Below are 23351 nucleotides of genomic sequence, written 5' to 3'. Positions count from 1 at the left end.
TAGGAAACTGTAGACCCGTTAGTTTAACAGCTGTCATTGGGAATACAATCCATTATTAAGGAATTAATAACAGCAAAATGTGTAAAGTCTAAACGCAATCCATCAGAGTCAGCATGGTTTTATGAAGGGTAAATCGTGTGGCTAATTTGCTAGAATTCTTCGAAGATGTTAACAAGCCAAGTGGATAATGGGGATCCTGTAGATGTAGTATACCTGGACTTCGAGAAAGCATTTGATAAGGTGCCCCACAAAAGGTTAATACACAAGGTAAGATCACATGGGGTTATTTTTTAGTTTGGACAGAAGACTATCTAACCGACAGAAGGCAGAGAGTCAGGATAAATGGGTCTTTCACTGGTTGGCAAGGTGTAACCGTGGGGTGCCACAGGGTTCGGTCCTCAGCCCCCAACTAGGGATAGAAGGTACTATAGCCAAATTTGAAGATTACACTAAAATAATAGGTGGGATAGTAAGTTACAATGAGTCATAAAGTCATAGAAGTCATAGAATTTACATTGCAGAAGGAAGCCATTCGACCCATCAAGTCTGCATCTACTCTTGGAAGGAGCACCCTATTTAAGCCCACACTTCTAACCCAGTAACCCCAACTAACCTTTCTAAGGGCAATTTATCATGGTCAATCCACCTAACCTGCACATCTTTGGACTGTGGGAGGAAACCGGAGCACCCGGAGGAAACCAACACAGACACGGGGAGAACGTGCAGACTCCGCACAGACAGTGCCCCAGGCTGGGAATCGAACCTGGGACCCTGGAGCTGTGAAGCAACTGTGCTAACGGCTGTGCTACCATGCTGAGGACATAAGAAATTAAAAAATGGATTTAGATAGGTTAGATGAGTGGGCCAAAATTTGGCAGGTGGAGTGTCTGGTTGGAAAAATTGAAGGCTACTTATCATCTAAATGGCAAGAAACTTCAGAGTGCTTCGGTGCAGAGGGATCTGGGCGTCCTCGTGCATGCATCACAAAAGACAAGTGTGTAGGTACAGCAGGTAATAAGGAAGGCAAAAGGAATTTTGTTTTTTATAGCTAAAGGGATAGAGTATAAAAATAGGGAAGTGTTGCTGCAATTGTACAAGGCATTGGTAAGACTGCACCGGCAATACTGTGTGCAGTTTTGTTCCCCTTACTTGAGAAGGGATGTAAATGTATTGGAGGCGGTTCAGAGGAGATTCGCTAAATTAATTCCAGTGATGAGGGGTTTGTCTTTTGAAGAGAAATTGAGCAGTTTAGGCCTATACTCTCGAGGTTAAAAGAATGAGTGGAGATCTAATTGAGGTGTATAAAATGATAAAAGGTATTGACAAAGTAAATGTAGAGCCGATATTTTCTCTTCTGGGGAAATCTAGAACAAGAGGTCATAGTTTCAGGATAAAGGAAATGAAAATGAAATGAAAATGAAAATCGCTTATTGTCACGAGTAGGCTTCAATGAAGTTACCGTGAAAAGCCCCTAGTCGCCACATTCCGGCGCCTGTCCGGGGAGGCTGGTACGGGAATTGAACCGTGCTGCTGGCCTGCTTTAAAAGCCAGCGATTAGCCCTGTGAGCTAAACCAGCCCCTCTGGTTTAGGATGGTAGATTTAAAACAGAGACGAGGAGACATTCCGTCTTTCAAAGTATCTGCGGAGTTTACTACCTCAGAGTGCAGTGGATGTTGGGATACGGAGTAAATTTAAGGAGGAACTGGACAGATTTTAATCAGTAATGGGTTGAAGGGTTATGGAGAAAGGGCAGGAAAGTGGAGTTGAGGCTGGGAGGAGATCAACCATGAGCAAATTGAATGGCGGAGTGGGCCCGAGGGGCTGAATTGCCCACTCCTGCTCCTAGTTCTTATGTTCTTATGGGCCTGAAACTCCAGCAAGGTCAGATTTGGAGGTTGAATTCCTGAATTCTCCCCCAGCAATGTTACAGAGGAAGAGTGATGGACCATTCAGCATGTGCAACCTGTTCAGACATTCCATTCAATCATGGATTCATCCAATCAGTTCTTCAATTTAATTTATTTTTGGGTTCCCTTCTCTCACTGATATTCTAATATTTTCCTTCACTCTGTAAACTAAGGCAAAATTCTTATTTTACATATGACACCCCACACTGCAACAGAAGAACATTTGAAATGAGAACAGGATGAGGTCATTCAGCCCCTTGTTCCTGCTCCTTCCTACATATTCAATAAGATCATGGATGATCTGATCTTCAATACATCTCAAAACTCTCACCAGCTCCCCATGAGCCTTGATTCCTTTATAATTCTAAAATCCAACTCGGGTATGAATACATTCACTCATCCAGATTCCACTGCTCTCTGGGCAGAGAATTCTAATGATTCATGAAGGAATCAGATCAGAGAAGGAATTCCCCCTCATTTCTTCTTAAAGAGGTGACATCTTGGAATCTCCAGCCTCCCAACTGCATGTTTCTCGGCGACGGTAGGCAGCACGCCATTCGCTGAGGGCGGGATTCTCAGCTCCCACTGCTATCAACGGGAATTCACATTGAAGTTGGAAAGAGGTGAAACCTTGGCAGGGATTCTCCCCTACCTGGCGGGGTGGGGGGTCCCGGCGTGTTGGAGTGGCGTGAACCACTCGGGCGTCAGGCCGCCCCAAAGGTCAGAAAGTCTCCGCACCTTTAGGGCCCAAGCCCTCACATTGAGGAGTTAGGCCCGCGCTGGAGTGGTTGGCGCTCCGCCGGCTGGCGTGGACGGCCTTTGGCGCCAGGCCAGCCGGGGCCGAAAGGACTTCGCCGGCCGGCGTAAGTCCGTGCATGCGCCGGAGCATCAGCGGCTGCTGACGTCATCCCGGTGCATGCGCAGGGGAGGGGGTCTCTTCCGCCTCAGCCATGGTGAAGAACATGGCGAAGACGGAAGGAAAAGAGTGCCCCCATGGCACAGGCCAGCCCGCCAATCGGTCCCCGATCGCGGGCCAAGCCACCGTTGGGGTACCCCCTGGGACCAGATCGCCCTGCGCCCTCCCCCCCCCCCCCCCAGGACCCCGGAGCCCGCCCGCGCCGCCAGTCCCGCTAGTCAGGTAGGTGTTTTGATTCCTGCCGGCGGGAGAGGTTTGACAGCGGCGGGTCTTCGGCCCATCGCGGGCCAGAGAATCGCCGGGGGGGGGGGGGGTGCGCCGACCGGCGCGATTCCCACCCATGTCGAATCTCTGGTGGCGGAGAATGCAGGACATGGCGGGGGCGGGATTGACGCCGGCATGTCCCAGAGAATCCCGCCCCTTATTCTGAAACTATGACCTGTACGTCTATATTCCCCCACAAGAGGAAACATCCTCCTCATATTTACATGTTTCAATAAGATCACCTCTCATTCCTCTAAACTCCAAACTCCAATGAGCACAGGTTCAACCTTTCCTCAAAAGGCATCCCCTTTAGCCTCAAAGTCAACCTGGTGAACTTTTCTTCAACTGTGTCCAATGGAATTCCACCCCTCCTTAATTAAGGACCCAACACTGTTTGTGTTACTCTTGGTGTGTTCTCACCAGCATCCTATGTAGTTGCAGCAAGGTATCTCTATTTTAGTTCATCTCAGTAATGGTGAAGTTTCATCAATTGTTGTAAAACCATCTGGTTCACTGATGTCCTTCAGAGAAGACAATCTGCTATCCTTACTTGGTCTGGTCTACATCTGACTCCAGACCCACAGCAATGTGGTTGACTCTTAAATGGCCCAGCAAGTCATTCAATTGTACCAATCCACTGCAGAAAAGTCAAATTGAATAAAATCAGATTGACCACATGGAATTGGCCTAGGCACCAGAAGCAACAAACAAGTCCTGCCCAACTGACCCTGCAAAAACCCGCCTCACTAATATCTGGGAACTTTGCCCAAATTTGAAGACCTGTTCCAAATACTAGTTAAGCAACGGCCTGACATAGTCATACTCGTATAAGACATACATTATCCTCAGGGGTATTGACAGGGTGGATGTGGAGAGGATGTTTCCTCTTGTGGGAAAATCTAGGACTAGGGGGTCACTGTTTAAAAAAAAGCTAATTTAAGAAAGGGATGAGGAGAAAATGTTCTATTAGAGAGTTGTGAGTCTTTGAAACTCTCTTCCTCAAAAAGCAATGGAGGCAGAATCTTTGAGTATTTTTAAGGCAGTTCTGTATAGACGCTTAAGGGAGTGAAAGGTTATCGGCGGTCGGGGCCGAGTGGCCTACACCTACTCCTACTGCTAATTTGTGCGTATGTATGTTCGTATAATCAGACAAATCAGCATGGATTTATGAGAGGAAAATCATGCTTGACAAACCTACTAGAATTCTGTGAAGATGTAACGATTAGAGTTGACTATGGGGAACTGGTGGATGTGATTTATTTAGATTTTCAGGAGGCTTTTGATTGGTCTCACACAGCAGATGAATAAGTAAAGTTTTGAGATGGATAGAAAGCTGGTTAGCAGTCCAGAACTAGGGGGACATAGTTTGAGGATATGGGGTAAACCTTTTAGGACTAAGGTGAGGAGAAATGTCTTCAACCAGAGAGTGATGAATCTGTGGAATTCACTACCACAGAAAGTAGTTGAGGTCAAAAAGTTGTGTAATTTCAATAAGGAATTAGATATAGCTCTTGGGGCTAAAGGGATCAAAGGATATAGGAGGAAGACAGGTTCAGGGTATTGAACTTGATGATCAGCCATGATCATAATGAATGATGGAGGAGGCTGGAAGGACTGAATGGCCTCCTCCTGCTTCTATTTTTTTATGTTTCTATGTATGTACTCGCCGAGCCTTACAGACAATGCCCCAAACATCATCATCACCCAAACATCATCTCACCATCCCTGGACATACCGTGTCGTACCAAAGGAGAAACCCACTTAAGTTGGCAGCGGCACGGTGATATAAAATTGGCCCTGGGTTCCTGAACATTGCCTCTGGACCTAATGAAGTCTCATTGCATCAAACATGGGCCCAGAGTCTGCCCTCCAATTACCAGCTACAGCTCCCTATCTCCACCCTCCCCCTCAGCTAATTCCTCCATGTTGAACACCATTTGGAAGAAGCACTGAGAGCTGAAATGCACTTTGGGTGGGCAACATCAATGTACATTGGCAAGAGTGGCTCAGTAACTGCTGACCGAGCTGGCACATCCTGAAGGACAAAGCTGCTAGGCCTGATCAGCGGCAGGTGGTGAGATCTGATCAGATCAGCCATGATCTTATTGAATGGCGGAGCAGGCTCGAGTGGCCTTTTCCTGCTCGTAATCCGTACGACTGCATGTATGTTCATACATTTGTATGGTGAGGGAACAAAAAAGGGGGAAAAATCTACTAGACCTTGTCCTCACTCATCTATTGCTTGCAGATGCATAAGTTTGTGACAGCATCTTATAGGAGTTCAGTTTGAAATAGAGGTGCGGGTCTAAGACTAGTGTTTTGAACCAAAAGAAAAGTAATTATATGGTATGAAGGCAGAGCTAGCTAAAGTGAATTGGGAAACTAGGTTAAAATGTAGGGCAGTGGAAATACACTAGATTTAATGGATTGTTGCTTTTGAAGCACATGGCTTGTTCCCCAGGTGTGGTATTACAATTATGGACACGTTGTTTTTAAAACAAAACAATGATTATTCCCTGAACTCAAATTAATCTTTCAAATAAACATTGGATCTCTTAACACCCCTTACTTCAAAGATAAACCCGGAAATAATACGACACTAAATAATCCCTCAAAATGTTCCTTCAAACATCCAAAACACTTCACCTTCACAAAAACAGTAACACCAGGTCACAATTAATATATATTTTCTGCTGGATGGGAAAGATATATCAACCTGCAGTCCCAGCACGTTTTCATGCAGCACACAGCCAACACAGGCACTTCTCAAAATGCTTTCTCAGGACTGGCTTTCTCCTTTCAAACAGCTCTCCAAACATACAAGACACTCCCAGCTTTCTCCTCAAACTGAAACTATGGGCGCGATTCTCCACTCCCCAGGCCACTCTGGCACCCCCCCGCGATTCTCCCACCCCCCCAAAACGCGACACGCCGCTCGGAGAATCGCGGGTCGCCGTTTTTCACGGCGACCCACGATTCTCCGGCCCGGATGTGCCGAGCGGCCTGACGTTCCCGAACTGTTCACGCCAGCGGCAACCACACCTGGTCGCTGCCGGCGTGAACATTGCGCGAAAGGTAAGTTTGGGGCCTGTGGGGGGTGGAGAGGGGATTGAGCACCACGGCCGTGCTCGGGAGGGGACTGGCCCGCGATCGGTGCCCACCGATCGTCAGGCTGGCGTCTCTAAGAGACGCACTCTTTCCCCTCCGCCGCCACGCAAGATCAAGCCGCCACGTCTTGCGGGGCAGCGGAGGGGAAGACGGAAACCGCGCATGCGTGGGTCGGAGCCGGCCAACCTGCGCATGCGTGGCTGACGTCACTCAGGTGCCGCCGGCCGCATTATTATCGGGGCGCTGCCTTGACGCCAGCGTCAAGGCCCGGCGGCCGAGTTCCCCGCAACGCCGCTCCCAGACCCCTTGGGGGGGGGGGAGAATAGAGGGCGAGGAGCGGCCTCCGACGCCGTCGTAAAACATTCCGGGTTTCACGCCGGAGTCGGCCGTTTCGGAGAATCGCACTCTATAAACTTCTAAATGTCTGAGCCAAAGCCGAGCTCCACCCACACTCTGACATCATGCATTTCTTAAAGGTACATTGCTTAAACATCAATTTCTTAAAGGCACTCTCACATGACATCTCCCCCCCAAGAAAAAAAATAAACCATCAACATCAAGATGGTTTAATTTTTCACTTTTGCACCATCCACTAAGAAATGTACGCAGTAAATGTACCTTTTCGTTTTTAATAAAAACAACACGTGCAAACAGGTATAATAATATAGTCCATCTTTCCCGTTCTTCTTCCTCCAACCGAAATCCTTCTCGATTGACAGTCTCTTTGAACAAGTCTCTGCATGATCCATCCACTCCTCTATGCCTCGGCAATTCTCTTTAAAGTTAGATACTTCAGTTCAATCTGATCACAGAGTCCCTTGCAATTCTCCAATACAGGAGCATCGGTTACCACAGCTTTCAGGCAGTCAAATGCCTGTTGAAAGTCCGCTGTCCATTGACATTTTTGACGTTTCTTTAGCAAGTCCATCAGTGGAGTAATCACGCCACAAAACCTTTGCACAAATGTTCGATCAAATCCACTCATGCTAAGAAATCGCATTATCTCCCTTCATCTTGAGGGTATCAAAAACTCCTCAAGGAAAGTGATTCGGGCTTCTCCAAATTCACGTTCGGCTAGGTTCATCACCCAACCTGCCTCCTGAAGTCGATCGAAGAACTTCATACGATGTTTTAAATGTTCTTCCCATCTCTGGTAGTTGGAAATAAAAGCAGATTGTCCCACTGTCTCAATGCAATCCTTCAAAAGTGGGATAGGGTAAGAGTCCATTCTTGTAACTGCATTCACCTTTCGATAGTCCACATCCAACCGTTGGGTACCGTCTGGTTTAGGTACCATTACTATGGGTGAGCTCCATTGGCTGCAACCCACTTCAATTATGCAATTTTTAATCATACTCTCAATCTCTCTGTTAACCTGTGCCAGTTTTAAAGGATTAAGTCGATATGGATGTTATTTGATCGGAACAGCATTTCCCACATCTACATCATGTATATCCATTTTAGTACTTCCCAATTTATCTCTACAAACTTGTCCATGTGATATCAATAACTCTTTCAGGTCAGTCCGATTTTCCTCTGGAAGATAACAATTCATCCCAATTTTTAAGAACATCCTCATTTACAATTGAATTTGAGGTATGTCAAATTCACAGTCATCTGGATTTGGTTCGTCACTTTGAATTAGAATCATTAAAACCTCCTTTTTCTCTCCTTCCCTTTCAAAGTACCTTTTAAGCATATTCACATGACACACTCGGTGAGTCTTCCTTCTATCTGGTGTTTTTACCACACAATTCATCTCACTTAATTTCCTTTCAATCTGATACAGTCCACAAAACCTTGCTTTTAAAGGCTCACCTACCACTGGTAACAACACTAAAACTTTATCCCCACTGGCAAAACTACGAACTTTGGATTTCTTGTCCGCTACCCATTTCACCACATTTTGTGCAACTTTCAAATGTTGTCTAGCCAATTCACCTGCTCTATTTAATCGTTCCCTAAAATTTGACATGTAATCCAATAGTGTAATTTCCGATTTTTCCTCAATCAATTTAAGTGGTCCTCTTACCTCATGACCAAAAATTAGTTCAAAAGGACTAAATTTGGTGGACTCATTAGGTGCATCCCTAATTGCAAACATTACAAATGGGATTCCTTTATCCCAATCCTCTGGATAATCTTGACAATACGCCCTCAACATTGTCTTTAATGTCTGATGCCACCTTTCTAATGCTCCCCGTGATCCTGGATGGTATGCAGTTGATTTAAATTGTTTTATTCCCAAACTATCCATAACTTCTTTGAATAACTTTGAAGTAAAATTCGATCCTTGATCCGATTAAATTTCTGTGAGTAGTCCATATCTAGTAAAGAATTTAAGTAACTCCTCCACAATCCTTTTAGCTGTGATATTACATACTGGAATGGCCTCTGGAAACTTAGTAGACACATCCATTATAGTCAAAAGATATTGATTCCCACTTTTTGTTTTAGGAAGCGGTCCTACACAATCAATTAGAACCCTCGTAAAAGGTTCCTCAAATGCTGGAATGGGTATTAAGGGCACTGGTTTTATCACTGCTTGAGGTTTCTCTATCACTTGACATGAGTGACATGATTGACAAAATTTAACTACATCTTTATGTAGTCCAGGCCAATAAAAATGTTTCTGGATTTTAGCTTGAGTTTTCCTTATTCCCAAATGACCTCCCACTGGTACCTCATGTGCAACTCGCAACACTTCCTTTCTATACCCTTCCGGCAATACTACTTGATGAACTTCTGCCCACTTTTCATCCGCCTGCCTATGTACAGGTCTCCATTTTCTCATCAAGACATCATTTTTACGGTAATAACACTCTGGTATACTCTCAGATTCCTCTTCCGTATATGCTTTCTGATATATCCATTTTATTTCTACATCTTTCTATTGTAACTCCGCCAATTTTCCTCAGCTAAAAATATCCGCCTCATCCTCCACCTGTTCTTGTTCTTTTTCAACCATCTGATCAAAAATTGTTTCTGACAATTGCACTTCTATTTCATCTTCACTCTTTGATTTCTCCTCTTGTCTTAACCTGTGACTTTGCAACCTTGTTACTACACAATCCGGAAAAATCCCAGGATATTCGTCCTTCAACCCTCAGTTGTCTGATTTTCCACTGGCCTATCAACTACAGTAGGCATCACTCCCACCTGCAATCCAGCTATATCATTACCCAAGATAAACTGTATTCCTGGACAAGATAGTTTATCTGTTACTCCTACTACCACTTCACCACTCTTCACTGGACTTTCCAACCTTACCTTATATAATGGAACACTACTCTTCTCACCCTGAATTTCACATATCACCACCTTTTCTGGCAACATTCTTCCCAAACTACATAATTTCTCATCTCTTACCATTAAAGATTGACTAGCCCCTGTATGTCTTAAAATTGTGACTTCTTTACCTGCTCCTCCTGATACACATGACCAAACTTTACCCACACAAGTAAATTCTTTACAGAGATCTGGTACCTTCTTAAAAATTACTTCTTGATCAGGCTGTACAATCGTTTGCACCTCCTTCACTTCCCTTGGGCTTTGCTTTACCACTCTAACAAATCCCACTGTCTTATCCTGTTTTACCACATCAGCCTTCCCAGTGCTTTTCTTCAACCACCAACACTGACTTTACATGGCTTAGTTTATTGCAGTGAAAACATTTGAACCTTTTCATGTCTCTTCCACCCTCCTGGATTTGTTTTTGAATCTGAGGTACGCTCTCCTTATTATCTCCCATCAGATCACCTTTACTTCTACCACTTGAGTATTTCTCATGTCCCCAGTTTCTATCCCTCACAGGCTGAAACTGATGTCGGAAACCAATCTTTGATTTATGAACTAATTCATAATCATCTGCCATTTCTGCTGCTAATCTCACAGTTTTAATCTTCTGCTTTTCCACATGAGTTCTCACTACATCAAGAATTACATTTTTAAACTCCTCCAAAAGCAAAAGTTCTCTGAGAGCTTCATACGTTTGGTCTATTTTCAAAGCCCTTATCCACCTATCAAAATTACTCTGTTTGAGCCTTTCAAACTCCATGTATGTTTGACCAAATTCTTTCCTTAAATTTTTAAACCTTTGTTTGTAAGCTTCAGGCACTAGCTCATCTGCACTTAAGATGGATTTCTTCACCTCCTCATACGTTCCAGATACCTCCTCCGGTAGTAATGCAAACACTTCACTGGCCCTACCTACCAGCTTTATTTGAATCAGTAATACCCACATGTCCTGTGGCCATTGCATTTGTTTAGCTACCTTCTCAAATGAAATGAAAAAGGCTTCTATATCCTTCTCGTCAAACTTTGGCAATGCTTGGACATATTTAAATAGATCTCCACCACATCTTCGACTCTGACGTTCTGTCTCATTATCCTCATCCATCTCCTCCAACTGTACGTGTCCCTTTGCGTCTGCCAATTTTAACTGATTTTCATGTTTAAGAGCCATTTTCCGAAGTTCAAACTCTCTCTCTTTTTCCCTTTCCTCTCTATCTCTTTCTTTGTTTCTTTCTTCTCTCTCCTTTTCTTTTTCCTCTCTATCTCTATCTCTTTCCTTTCCTTTCATTGCATGTTCAAGTTGCTTTAATTCTTTTTCATGTTCAAATTGCTTAATCTGCAACTGGAGCTTTGCCATATCTAATGAGTCAGAATGTATCACAGGCAAACATAAATGCGCAGATACCGCCATAATTACCTCATCTTTTCATTTTGCTGGGCAGTGTTAACTGCAATGCTTTTGCCAAACCTAACAGTCTGTTTTTAGTCTCTGTCTGTAAGGTATCATGTGTTACCGCGTCCACCCCCAAAAACCTCTGAGCCTCCGAAAGTGCCATTGTTCACAACACTCTCCCCACTTAAACTAAAATACCACACCGGAAAATCCTTCCGGTGTCTTTAAGTTCACAAAAGCCAATCCAATAGATAGACTTTTATCCCTCTTGAGCCCCCAGTTGTTATGGGAGAGGAATTTTCAGAGCCCCAAAATGTATCATGGATTTCAACCAACCTCCCCCTTTAATGGATTGTTGCTTTTGAAGCACACTAAATAATCCCTCAACATGTTCCTTCAAACATCCAAAAGGCTTCACCTTCACAAAAACAGTACCACCAGGTTACAGTTAATATATATTTTCTGCTGGATGGGAAAGATATATCAGCCTGCAGTCCCAGCACGTTTTCATGCAGCACACAGCCGACACAAGCACTTCTCAAAATGCTTTCTCAGGATTGGCTTTCTCCTTTCAAACAGCTCTCAGCAAAACACACAGACACTCCCAGTTTTCTCCTCAAACTGAAATTAAAAACTTCAAAATGGCTGAGCTGAAGCCCAGCTCCACCCACACTCTGACATCACTGCATTTGTTAAAGGTACATTGCTTAAACATCCATTTCTTAAAAGGCACTCTCACATGACAATCCCCTCGCTGAACAAGAATCTATCTACCTGTGCCTTAAAAATATTCAATGACCATGATCTCCACCGCCTTCTGAAGCAGAGAGTTCCAAAGTCACACAACCTTCTGAGAAAAAAATTATTTTCTCTATCCTTAAAGGATTTCCCCTAATTTCAAAAGAGAGCCCCTTATTTCTGAACTCCCCACAAGAAGAAACATCCTTTCCATGTTCACTTTGTCAAGACCATTCAGGTTCAATTAAATCATCTTTCACTCTTTTAAACTCCAGTGGAAGCAAGCCCAGCCTCTCCAATTTGTCATCATAAATGTGTTTATCAGTTGGGTATGAAACAAGTAATAAAATATATCTTACAGAGACTTGCAGCTGCATGTCTGCCAGTCAGTGTCCAGAATTGACCAGAGACAAAATCTCACGCTTGCTCGGGTGAACCATCGCCTTGATTGATTTTTACGGTTCTGGACACCTGTCCACCATTGCGAACATCCTTCCTGCATCTACCCTGTACAGTCCTGTTAGAATTTTATAGGTTTCTATGAGACCCCCCTCATTCTTCTGAACTCCAGCGAGTATAATCTGAACCGACTCAATCTCTCCTCATGCATCAGTCCCGCCATCCCAAGAATCAGTCTGGTAAACCTTCGCTGGATTCCCCCAGAGCAAGAACATCCTTCCACAGGTAAGGAGAGCAAAACTGCACACAATGTTTCAGGTGTGGCCTCACCAAGGCCCTGTATAATTGCAGCAACACATCCCTGCTCCTGTACTCTAATCCTCTCACAATGAAGGTCAGCAGACCATTTGCCTTCTTTACTACCTGCTGTACCTGCATGCTTACCTTCAGTGACCGGTGTACAAGGACACCCAGGTCTCATTGCACATTCCCCTCTCCAAATTTGTGGCCATTCAGATAATAATCTGCCTCCCTGTTTTTCTACCAAAGTGGATAACCTTACATCTATCCACATACTGCATCCGCCATGCTTTTTCACACTCACTCAGCTTGTCCAAATCACACTGAAGGATCCCTGCATCCTCCTCACATCTCGTTCTCTCACCCAAGTTTATTTCATCTGCAAATCTGGAGATATTAAATTTAATTCCTTCAACTAAATCATTAATATATATTGTGATTGGCTGGGGTCCTAGCACTGATCCCTGCGGTAACCTACCGGTCACTGCCTGACATTCGGAAAAAGACTTGTTTATTCCTACTCTTTGTTTCCTGTTTGCCAACCAATTTTCTATTCATCGCAATACACTACCCACAATCCCATATGCTTTAATTTAACAGGCTAATCTCTCATGTGGTACTTTGTTAAAAGCCTTCTGAAAGTCCAAATAAACCACATCCACTTGCTCTCCTCAGCAACTCTACTGGTTACATCCTCGAAGAATTCCAGTAGATTTTTGAAATCCATGCTGACTCATTTTTGAAATCTATCCTTTCGTAAATCAATGCTGACTCTTTCCAATTCTGCCACAGTTTTCCAAGTGCTCTGCTATCAAATCTTTGATAACGGACTTTAGAATTTTCCCCACTAAGGACGTAAGGTTGACTGGTATATAATTCCCTATTTTCTCTTTACCTTACTTTTTAATGAATGGGGTTACATTACCTACCCTCCAATCTGTAGGAACTGTTCCCATCATTGCATCCGCTAATTCTAGAGTGACTTCCTCAAGTGTTCTGGGATGTAATTTATCAGGCATTGGGGATTTATTGGCCTTCAATCCAATTACCAACACCATTTCCCTACTCATTCAGATTTCTTTCCATTCCACCCTCTCACTAAACCCTGTGTTCCCCAACATTTCTGGTACATTATTTGTGTCCTTCTTTGTGAAGATAGAAGCAAAGTATGTATATAGTTGATCAACCATTTCTTTGCTTCCCATTATAAATGCCCTTGTTTATGTTAGTGACCGACATTTGCCTTCATCAATCTTTTTCTCTTCACATATCTATAGAACCTTTTACAGTCAGTTTTTATGTCCCCTGCAAGCTTACTCTCATACTCTATTTTCTGAATTCTAAACTGCACCCAATCCTTAGGTCTATTTTATCTGGCCACTTATTTATTGTATACTTCTTCCTTGGATATAATACGAAGTCTAATTTCTCTTGTAAGCCATGGTTTGGCCACCTTTCCTGTTTCATTTTTGCTCCAGACAGGAATTAACAATTGTTGCAAATCACCCATGCAGTCTTTGACTTTTTGCCATTGCCTGTCCACCGTTATCCATTTAAGTAACATTCCCTAATCTGTCATAGCCAACTCCGCCTCATATCACCGTAGTTTCCTTTATTAAGGTTCAGGACCTTAGTCTCCGAATCAACCACGTCACTCATCACCTTGATGAAAAATTATGATTGCTCATCTCCAAGGGGTCTCACACAACTAGATTTCCAATTATTCCGTTCTCATTCCACAATAATTACACAGCCACCTAGAAGGCCAAGGGCAGCAGATGCATGTGATCACCACCACCTGCATGTTCCATTCCAAGACACACACCACCTTGATCGGAAATATATCACTATTCCTTTACTGTCAAAATGCTGGATATCCTTCCTGAACTACAGTGTGGGTGTACCTATACCACACTGACTGCAGCGGTTCAAGAAGACAGCTCACCACCACCTTCTCAAAGGCAATTGGGAATGGGCTATTATTGCTGGCCTAGCCAGCGACACCAACATCACATGAAACCATTTGAAAAATGAACAAATGCCTCAAGTGAGTCCTCTGTCACTGACCCTCTCTCCCTGTCTGTCTGATTATTTGGTTTTATTCCAGAGAGCGGGATCAATCTCTCGGCAGTGAGGGACGGCGTTCCGATGAAGCTGATCAACAGGTAATGAGGGATGGATGCACAGGGAAAAGGGTGGGATTCAGTCACTGCCCATGTGTGTGCTGACAATGTGTTTTGTGACATGGATCGTAGCCAGAGGGGGAGCAGTGAGGGTTCATGTACCATCACTGGGTTCAGACAGAGAGCAGGGACTGACTGTCAGGGAGGGAGTCACACAGACTGTGGCTGAGAATTGGGACGGGGGACGGGACGGGGGGGACGGGGGGGGGGGGGGGGGACGGGGGGGGGGGGAATAATGACAGAATCTTCCAAACAGATTCACAGCCAGCAGGAGGGAAATTTGTCTGAAAGGAAGTCCACGATAGACAGAAGTTGTCACATACGCATGACTCTGAACATCCCTTAACTCGGAAGCAGTTATACAGACTTGAAACATTGCCCGCGATTCTTCCAAAGGGAGACAAAGTGCCGACGCCGGAGTGAAAACGTCAGAGGCCGCTCCTCGCCCCCTATTCTCCCACCCCCAGGGGGCTAGGAGTGGCGGCGCGTCAATCTCGGGCGCCGGGCCTTCAAAGCGGCGCCGCCTGAATGGCGTGGCCGGCGGCGCCTAAGTGACGTCACCCGCTCATGCGCACGTTGGCCATCGGCGACCAGCGCATGCGCAGTTGCCGTCTTACCCTCCGCTGCCCCGCAAGACATGTCGGGGTGATCTTGCGGGGCGGCAGAGGGAAAAGAGTGCGTCTTTCAGAGACGCCGGCCCAACGATCGGTGGGCAACGATCGCGGGCCAGACCCCTCCTGAGCACCCCCTGGTGCTCGATCCTCCCTCCGCCCCCCACAGGCCCCACATGCAGCAGTCGCGCGATGTTCACGCCAGCAACGACCAGGTGTGGTTGGTGCCGGCGTGAACTGGTCGTATTAGGCAGGCCGCTCGGCCCATTCGGGCCGGAGAACCGGCGCTCGACCGGAGCGGCGATTCTCCGAGCGGCCTGTCGCAAAACGCGACACGCCGTTTTGGGGGGGTGGGGGAATCGCGTGCGGGTGCCAGGGCGGCGTGGCGAGATTCGCCCAGCACTCTCGCGATTCTCCCACACGTCGTGGGGGTCAGAGAATCGCGCCTATTAACTCTGTGAGATGTTGCCAGACCTGCTGAGATTATCCAGCATTTCTGTTTTTTATGAATAGAGATAAATAGAGGTGTTTGACGAGAGGATTTATTGTTCTTTGCTGATTGAATGTGTTCCCTTTGTGTGTTGCTCCCTCCCAGTTACAGGCGGAGCTTGTCTCTCTGCGCAGTAAACAGGACGAGGCCATCACTGAGAACGAGAGCCTCAAACTGACCAATCAGGAGCAGGAGACACGGCTGCAGCAGATCCAACAGGAGCTTCAGGAGGCCCAGGATCGGCTGGTGACTCAGCAGGAGGAATCAGCTCAGCGAGAGGAGAAAGAAGGGTAAGAGATCCCCACGAGGTGTTGTATCCCATGGAGCATTTGATCATCTCAGTCATTCTCCATCCCTGTATCCTCCAATCCCATGCCACACACACTTCCAGCTCCTTTCCCAAGGCACAAATTCTCCAGCAGGTTCTGATTTGGAGTTTGAATTCCTGAATTATCTCCCAGCAATGTTACACAGGAACAGTGATGGACCATTCAGCACGTGGAACCTGTTCAGACATTTATTCATGGCCTACAGGGTCCTGACTTCAGGGGAAGTCCTGCTGCTGATCTAGACACTGACTGAGTGGCACATGGTTCAACGGTCCTTCCCAAGAAAGTCAGAGCAGGTCACTTGCTGGCTCTCCAGCCAGCTGGCAAGAGCCCCTAACACCTCAACAAGATTCCACCTGTTGCCTCTTCCTCTTACTGGAACAACGGAGGTTGAGGGGCAATCTAATAAAAGTCTATATAATTATGAGGGGTATGGACAGAGTGGATAGTCAGAAGCGTTTTTCCAGAGTGCAAAAGTCAATTACTGGGGGACATAGGTTTAAGGTGCAAGGGACAAAGTTTAGAGGAGATGTATGAAGGAAGTTTTTTTTACACAGAGGATAGTGGGTGCCTGGTACTCGTTGCTGGAGGAGGTGATGGAAGCAGGTACGGTAGTGACATTTAAGGGATGCCTTGACAAATACATGAATAGAATAGGAATAGAGGAATACAGACCTTGGAAGTGTAGAAGGGCAGTATGGTCAGTGCAGGCTTGGAGGGCCGCAGGCCTGTTCCAGTGCTGTACTTTTATTTGTTCTTTGTCTTATCCTCTTACTCTTTCATTCTATCCCAGTCCACCTGTCAGTTTGCTGGATTTGCAGTTTTCTTTATATTTCAGCTTAATCTAGCCACTTACCTCATTAGTTGACCAGGGTCATTTCACTGCACAAGTAGAGCATGCTCCTTTCTGGATATCGACTGGTTTTGTATCGTACAAACATTTCTTTGAAGTTTAAGCAATGCTGTTTTGCATCATTCCTGCTCCACAGACTTCAGAGAACTCGCTCCATTCGACGACGTGTGACTCGCAACACCTCGAGCAAAGCGGCCTCCCAGGGAGAGGATCCTGGCCTCCATCACCTGAGGGTCGAAGGTCAGGATGTGGCCATGGCAGTGGGTGATGATGTAGTTGGAACCGGTGAGGAAACAGAAACAACTTTAGCAAGAGATGGAGCAGCAGAGACAATCAAAGAGGTAGTTAGGCCTATGAACTAGGCTTCTCTACTTATTATGATCCTGGACCAGACACCTATATTTGCTAGTTTATTGGAGAGAAACATTTATAAAACTAAGGAAAGTATACTTCACTTCAAAAATGATTCCACTTAAAAATAAGGATATGGTATATCAAAACAAACTTTATTATTAACACAGTATTCAACTACCTTAACATTACAGGAATATACCTTACAATTACCAGTTAAGTAATGCCTGACAATCAAAAGAAACTCTTTTAACACTTAACTGATATCTTCTTTAACTCCAATAAAACAAAACCTATCATAGGTCAAAAACTACTTTTAAATCGAGTTAGAAAGTATAGGATTACTTGCCAATCTTTGGAGAGAGGGGTCTTTTGAGAGACTGCTTTCTGAGAGAGACCCTGTCAGATTAATGCTGAATCTCTGACAGTCTTCTGCAGAATCTGCTGTTTAGCTCACAGCCAAAACTATACTAAAATCTCTGCTGGCTACAGCCCTGGCTCCCCCATTAATTACATGATGCCCGTTCCACTCAAATCCGATGACTTGCTGAAGTTTAAACTCAATGGCCGCAATTTACCGGCCGTTCCACAGGAATCGGGATGGGAAGTGGCCAGCAGATCCCACGAGAAGCCTGTTCCGGGCATCCTTACAGTCACTACACCCCATGGTACCTCACAAGATCTTGCAAGAAATCACAATCTGAATCCTGCCCAAAATGGGCAGGACCCAAATTTGCAGAGTTAAGTGAGTTTAAAAGCTCACTTAACTCTGCCAACACCAGATCGAACCGGCTCCCGGGGCCCACTCGCCTTACCGAGGAGACCCCAGCTGGTTGTCCTTTAGCACTGGCCAGGCGGAACTGCACTTTGGTGGGAGGGGGGTCTTCCAGGTGAACAGTGGCCTGTGGGTGGTTGATAGCTGGGCAGAATGGCACCCTTGCACTGTGGATGCCACCTGGGCTTGCTGACACTGCCTGACTGGCACCCTGGTAGTGCCACCTTGGCAACCTGACGGTGCCACTTGGTTGCCAGCCTGACACTGCCAAGGTGACATTTTGGCAATGCCGGGGATTGGGCCTGGGGTTGCCCTGTCTATATGAGTTGTGGTGTGGGGGGCTCGCGAAGTCTCTTCCTGCACTGACAAACAGCTCCTCAGTGCAGGAAATGAGTGCGGCCTCGACGGGCTTTTTCTGTCGAAGCCCGAAAAAAAAACAAGAGTGCCATTAGACAGCAGGGTCGTTCCCAGCACTACAAGCACCAGGAATGACCCCTCTAATCCCACCCAGAACAGAGTGGTTTTTTTCCCTAAGATCGCACCCGCAGTCTCTAATTATGTACTCCCAAGGGAATGCATAGAAATTATAACAAAAACCCATGAGGCCTCTCTTTCGAAACATATACAGGTTGGAAAGAAGGATGATCTCACTTTTACAGCATTTTAATTGCACATTTCGCAGCCACAAAGCCTTACTGGTTATTAAACCAGGATTTTAAAAACTAATACTGCAGCAGATATACAACAGATACATATAATACAATATATACACCAATGTCTTACATTTTGTTACAATCCCCTCATAGATCATGGACTATGATCCCTCCGGTCCCCCGTGACAACCACTGAGCATGAACTCCACCCGGTAAAACAGGACAGGGCTTTCCCTTAACAAGGGGGAACCTCGCCGTATAAAAATCCTGACCTGGTTGCAGGTTGAGGAAGGTGACCCTTTGGGGTGAGGAGAGTTAGTTGTGTGTGCCTAAATGACCCTGTGTTCATTTTATCCTCCCATGCATTCCGGTGTGTTTCTTCATTGGATTCTGCACATCATCACACACTGTGAGAGCAGCAGGAAGGCCTCAATCCTGGAGGAACTGTTTCACCCATTGCTGTCAGTCTGCACAGAGACACTTCAACCCCTTCAAGGGTCAAAGGATCCCAGTCAGATTCAAACCCCCGCTGAACAGAGTCAGACTGTCACTTGGTTTGTGCCTCACTCTGTGTTGCCTTCGATACACCTTCCGGGAAATGTCAAAACAAAGAAAACTCAGGATGTCCATTTGACAGAAAGACCAATACTTGGAGAATTACCTTACGTTTCATAAGCTTCCCCATAAGTATCTGGGGAGGAGTGGGTTTTGCAAATTAAGTGAGGACGTGACCCACTGGATTTTGCAGAAACCTTTGGAATTAGAGTCTGATGGGGAGGGTGGGGGTGATTAAGAGAGATAGATAAAACTGAGAGAGACAGAGACAGAGAGAGAAAGAGAGATTTAGGGATGGAAAGAGAGTGAGACTGAGAGATCAGGATAATGATCTTGAGAGACTGATAGAGAGATTGAGGAGAGTATGTGTTAGCTAAGGATGGTTTACAATATACGTTTAGTGAAATTATTAATAGTAAGAAGTCTTACAACACCAGATTCACCTGAGGAAGGAACAGTGCTCCGAAAGCTCGTGTTTGAAACAAACCTGTTGGGCTTTAACCTGAAATTATTAATGACAATTTTCAGCTCGAGTCTGATTGGTGTGGGCATGGGCTGGTGGCATGCTCTACCAGATCCTGTAACTCATCCCCACTCTGTGATGGAGAGGTGGAGAGAAAATGGGCAAAAGAGAGACTGAGGTAGATACCAGCAACTAGGATTTCTGGACATATTTTGTGAATGATTAGATAATAATTGGAGATGGTCTTTTCATTGATGATTGAATGTGTTCCCTTTGTGTGTTCCTCCCTCCCAGTTACAGGCGGAGCTTGTCTCTCTGCACAGTAAACAGGACGAGGCCATCAATGAGATTGAGAGCCTCAAACTGACCAATCAGGAGAAGGAGACACGGCTGCAGCAGATCCAACAGGAGCTTCAGGAGGCCCAGGATCGGCTGGTGGCTCAGCAGGAGGAAGCAGCGCAGCAAGAGGAGAAAGAAGGGTAAGAGATCCCCACGAGGTGTTGTGTCCCAGTGAGCATTAGATCACCTCAGTCATTCCCCATCCCTGTATCCTCCAACCTGATGCCACACACACAATTTCAGCTCCTTTATCAGGACACACATTATTAACTGCTTTATCTTCCAATCTCTCATACCCAGGGGGCAGGAACTCCAACAAGTTCTGATTTGGAGTTTGGATTCCTGAATTCTCTCCCAGCAATGTTACACAGGAACAGTGATGGACCATTTAGCACATGGGACTTGTTCAGACATTGCATTCCTTTGCAGTCTCTAGAGTCCTGACTTCGGGGGAAGGCCCGCTGCTGGTGTAAATACGCCGTGAGAAGCACGTCGTTCGATGGTCCATCTTAAAAAAGTCTGAGTGGGTCACTCACCGGCTCCCCAGCTGGCAAGATCCCCTAACACCTCAACAAGATTCCGCCCATTATCTCTTTCTTATCTGATCCTCTTATTGTTTTCATTCTATCCCAATCCATCTCTGTCAGTTTGCTGGATTTGCAGTTTTCATAATATTTTAGCTTAATCTAGTCCCTTACCTCATTAATTAACCAGGGTTGATTCACAGCACATGCAGAGCATGCTCCTTTCCGGATATCATCTGATTTGTATCGCACATATGTTTCTTTGAACATTAAGCAAGGGTGTTTTCCCCCATCATTCCTGCTCCACAGACTTCAGAGAACTCGCTCCATTCGACGGCGTGTGACTCACAACACCTCAAGCAAAATGGCCTCACAGGGAGAGGATCCTGGGAACTCTCAACTGAGGGTCGAAGGTCAGGATGTGACCATGGCAACGGGTGATGATGTAGATGGAGCCTGTGAGGAAACAGAAACAACTTCAAGAGATGGAGCAGCGGAGACAATCAAAGAGGTAGCTGGGCCTAGGAACTAGGCTTCTCTACTTATTATGATCCTGGACCAGATCCCAACATGTGGTGAATGTAACTTAATAATTCACACTGTATTTACCAATACCATTGTAAGCGCAGTAGCGTTATCCGATCACTAGGGTGAGTAGCTCTGGGAATGCTCAGGAGTTTGTACAGGGCTCCACCCTTGGCTCCGCCCACAACTCCTCCCCCTGGACTGCTGTATAAATACCCTTGTCCAGAGCCAGCCTGCAGTTCATCGAGAGTTCAACGGGTAACAGACTGGCTCTGTAGTAAGTAGATTAAAACCACTGTTCATATCTTAAAGCACGTGTCTAGTGAATTGATGGTTCCATCACAACATTAGCTAGGATACCGGAGAAGAACCTCGCAGTGGATGCCACAGGAGTACTGGCACTGCCAGTGTGGCATTCTGGCAGCGTCAGCCTGGCACCCCCAGGGATGCCAAGGTGGCACTGCCAGGGTGGCAGAGGCACTCCCAGGATGCCAAGGTGGCACTGTCAAGGTGGCAGAGGCACTCCCAGAGTGCCAGGCAGGCAGTGCCAGGGTGTTCAGGTGGAATTTTGCCCTTGCCGGGGATTGGGCTTAGGGGTACTTTGCCGAATGAGGTGTGGTGAGGGGGGACTTGAAGACCCCCCCAAAATGTGATTTGGGGCATTGGGGGGTCCGTGGGCCACACCATGGAGTTGAGAGATCAGGCATAATTTTAAAATGGCTCCCCAATCTCTTCCTGTACTGATGAGTGGAACTCCTCAGTGCAGGAAATCTGACTTATTGAGGCCTTGGCAGAATGTTTCCCGTCGAGGCCTGAAAAAGAGTGCCTTTAAATAGTAGGGATAATGTCAGGAGCGGGCCCCTTTAATTCCATCCAGAAAGAAATGTGCTTTTCCGGCTAGATCGTTCCCACAGTGTCCAATTATCCACTCCAAGAGAATCCCCAGAAATCAGCACAAAAAACAATTCGGCTTCTCTTTATAAACATATACAGGTTGGAAAGAAGGATGATCTCGCTTTTATGATATCTTAATTGTATCTTTTCCAGCCACAGTGTCTGGCTGTCTTTCAAACCAGATTTTAAGGAAATATTACTGCAGCAGGTTCATACAATACAATATATACACATATTTCTTATATTCACCACACACTGTAAGAGGAGCAGGAAGGCCTCAGCCCTGCAGGAACTGGTTCATCCATTGCTGTTGGTCTCCACAGAGACCAGTCCAACCCCCTCCATGAGCGCGAGGGCCAAAGGATCCCAGTCAGACTCAAACGCACTGCCGTCCAGAGACAGACTGTCACCTGGCTTATGCCTCACTCTATGTCGCTTACACCTCCGGGAACAGTCAAAACAAAGAAAAGTCGGAATGTCCATTGGACAGAACGACCATTACTTGGGCAATGAGCTTAAATTTCATAGGTTTCCCAGTTAGGTTCTGGGGAGGAGAGGGTTTTGGAAATTAAGTGAGGATGTGACCAACTGCAGGAACATTTGGAATTAGAGTCTGACAGGAGGAAAAAGAAGAGACTGAAGCAGTCACCAGCAACTAGGATTTCTGGACATTTTTTGTGAATGATTAGATAATAATTGGTGATGATCTTTCCACTCTCCCAGTTACAGGCGGAGCTTGTCTCTCTGCGCAGTAAACAGGACGAGGCCATCACTGAGATTGAGAGCCTCAAACTGACCAATCAGGAGCTGGAGACACGGCTGCAGCAGATCCAACAGGAACTTCAGGAGGCCCAGGATCAGATGGTGGCTCAACAGGAGGAAGCAGCTCAGCGAGAGGAGAAAGAAGGGTAAGTGTGGGATCATGGCCCCTTTCGCTGTCACACTTTGTTTTGTATCGTCTTTATGAAGCACCTTGGGACATTTTAGTGCTGCAAAGGTGTTATGGACAAATTGTTGTCAGTTTGAAGACTTTACTATTGCTTTTGAGTAGCCTTACAGGCTGGTAGATTATCATAGAATTTACAGTGCAGAAGGAGGCCATTCGGCCCATCGAGTCTGTACCGGCTCTTGGAAAGAGCACCCTACCCAAGGTCCACTCCTCCACCCTATCCCCCGTAACCCAGTAACCCCACCCAACACTAAGGGCAATTTTGGACGCCAAGGGCAATTTAGTATGGCCAATCCACCTAACCTGCACATTTTTGGACTGTGGGAGGAAACCGGAGCACCCGGAGGAAACCCACGCACACACGGGGAGGATGTGCAGACTCGACACAGACAGTGACCCAAGCCGGAATCGAACCTGGGACCCTGGAGCTGTGAAGCAATTGTGCTATCCACAATGTTACCGTGCTGCCCGCACGTTGTTTGGAATTTTATTTGTTTTGTGTGGATAAAATACATTACTGGGCATTTTTCTTCTGTA

At 45.8% G+C, this 23351-nt stretch overlaps 1 protein-coding gene across 11 annotated transcripts in view; it reads left to right on the top strand.

The window, feature by feature from the left end:
- Window positions 1-23351, top strand: part of LOC119978777 (ras-related protein Rab-44-like) — a 217278-nt gene that overhangs the window by 156384 nt on the left and 37543 nt on the right. For 10 of the 11 annotated variants that reach the window (XM_038820647.1, XM_038820646.1, XM_038820648.1 and 7 more), the window contains 6 exons: window positions 14428-14485; window positions 15710-15894; window positions 16923-17127; window positions 19878-20062; window positions 20756-20957; window positions 22589-22773. In XM_038820647.1, the coding sequence (XP_038676575.1) occupies window positions 14428-14485; window positions 15710-15894; window positions 16923-17127; window positions 19878-20062; window positions 20756-20957; window positions 22589-22773 (1020 nt within the window). The remainder of the gene's footprint in view (window positions 1-14427; window positions 14486-15709; window positions 15895-16922; window positions 17128-19877; window positions 20063-20755; window positions 20958-22588; window positions 22774-23351) is intronic. The other variant, XM_038820643.1, reaches the window with a different exon arrangement.

This window comes from Scyliorhinus canicula, chromosome 15 (assembly GCF_902713615.1).
Source record: "Scyliorhinus canicula chromosome 15, sScyCan1.1, whole genome shotgun sequence".
Lineage (NCBI taxonomy): Eukaryota > Metazoa > Chordata > Chondrichthyes > Carcharhiniformes > Scyliorhinidae > Scyliorhinus > Scyliorhinus canicula.
This window is presented reverse-complemented; position numbering and strand designations above follow the sequence as displayed.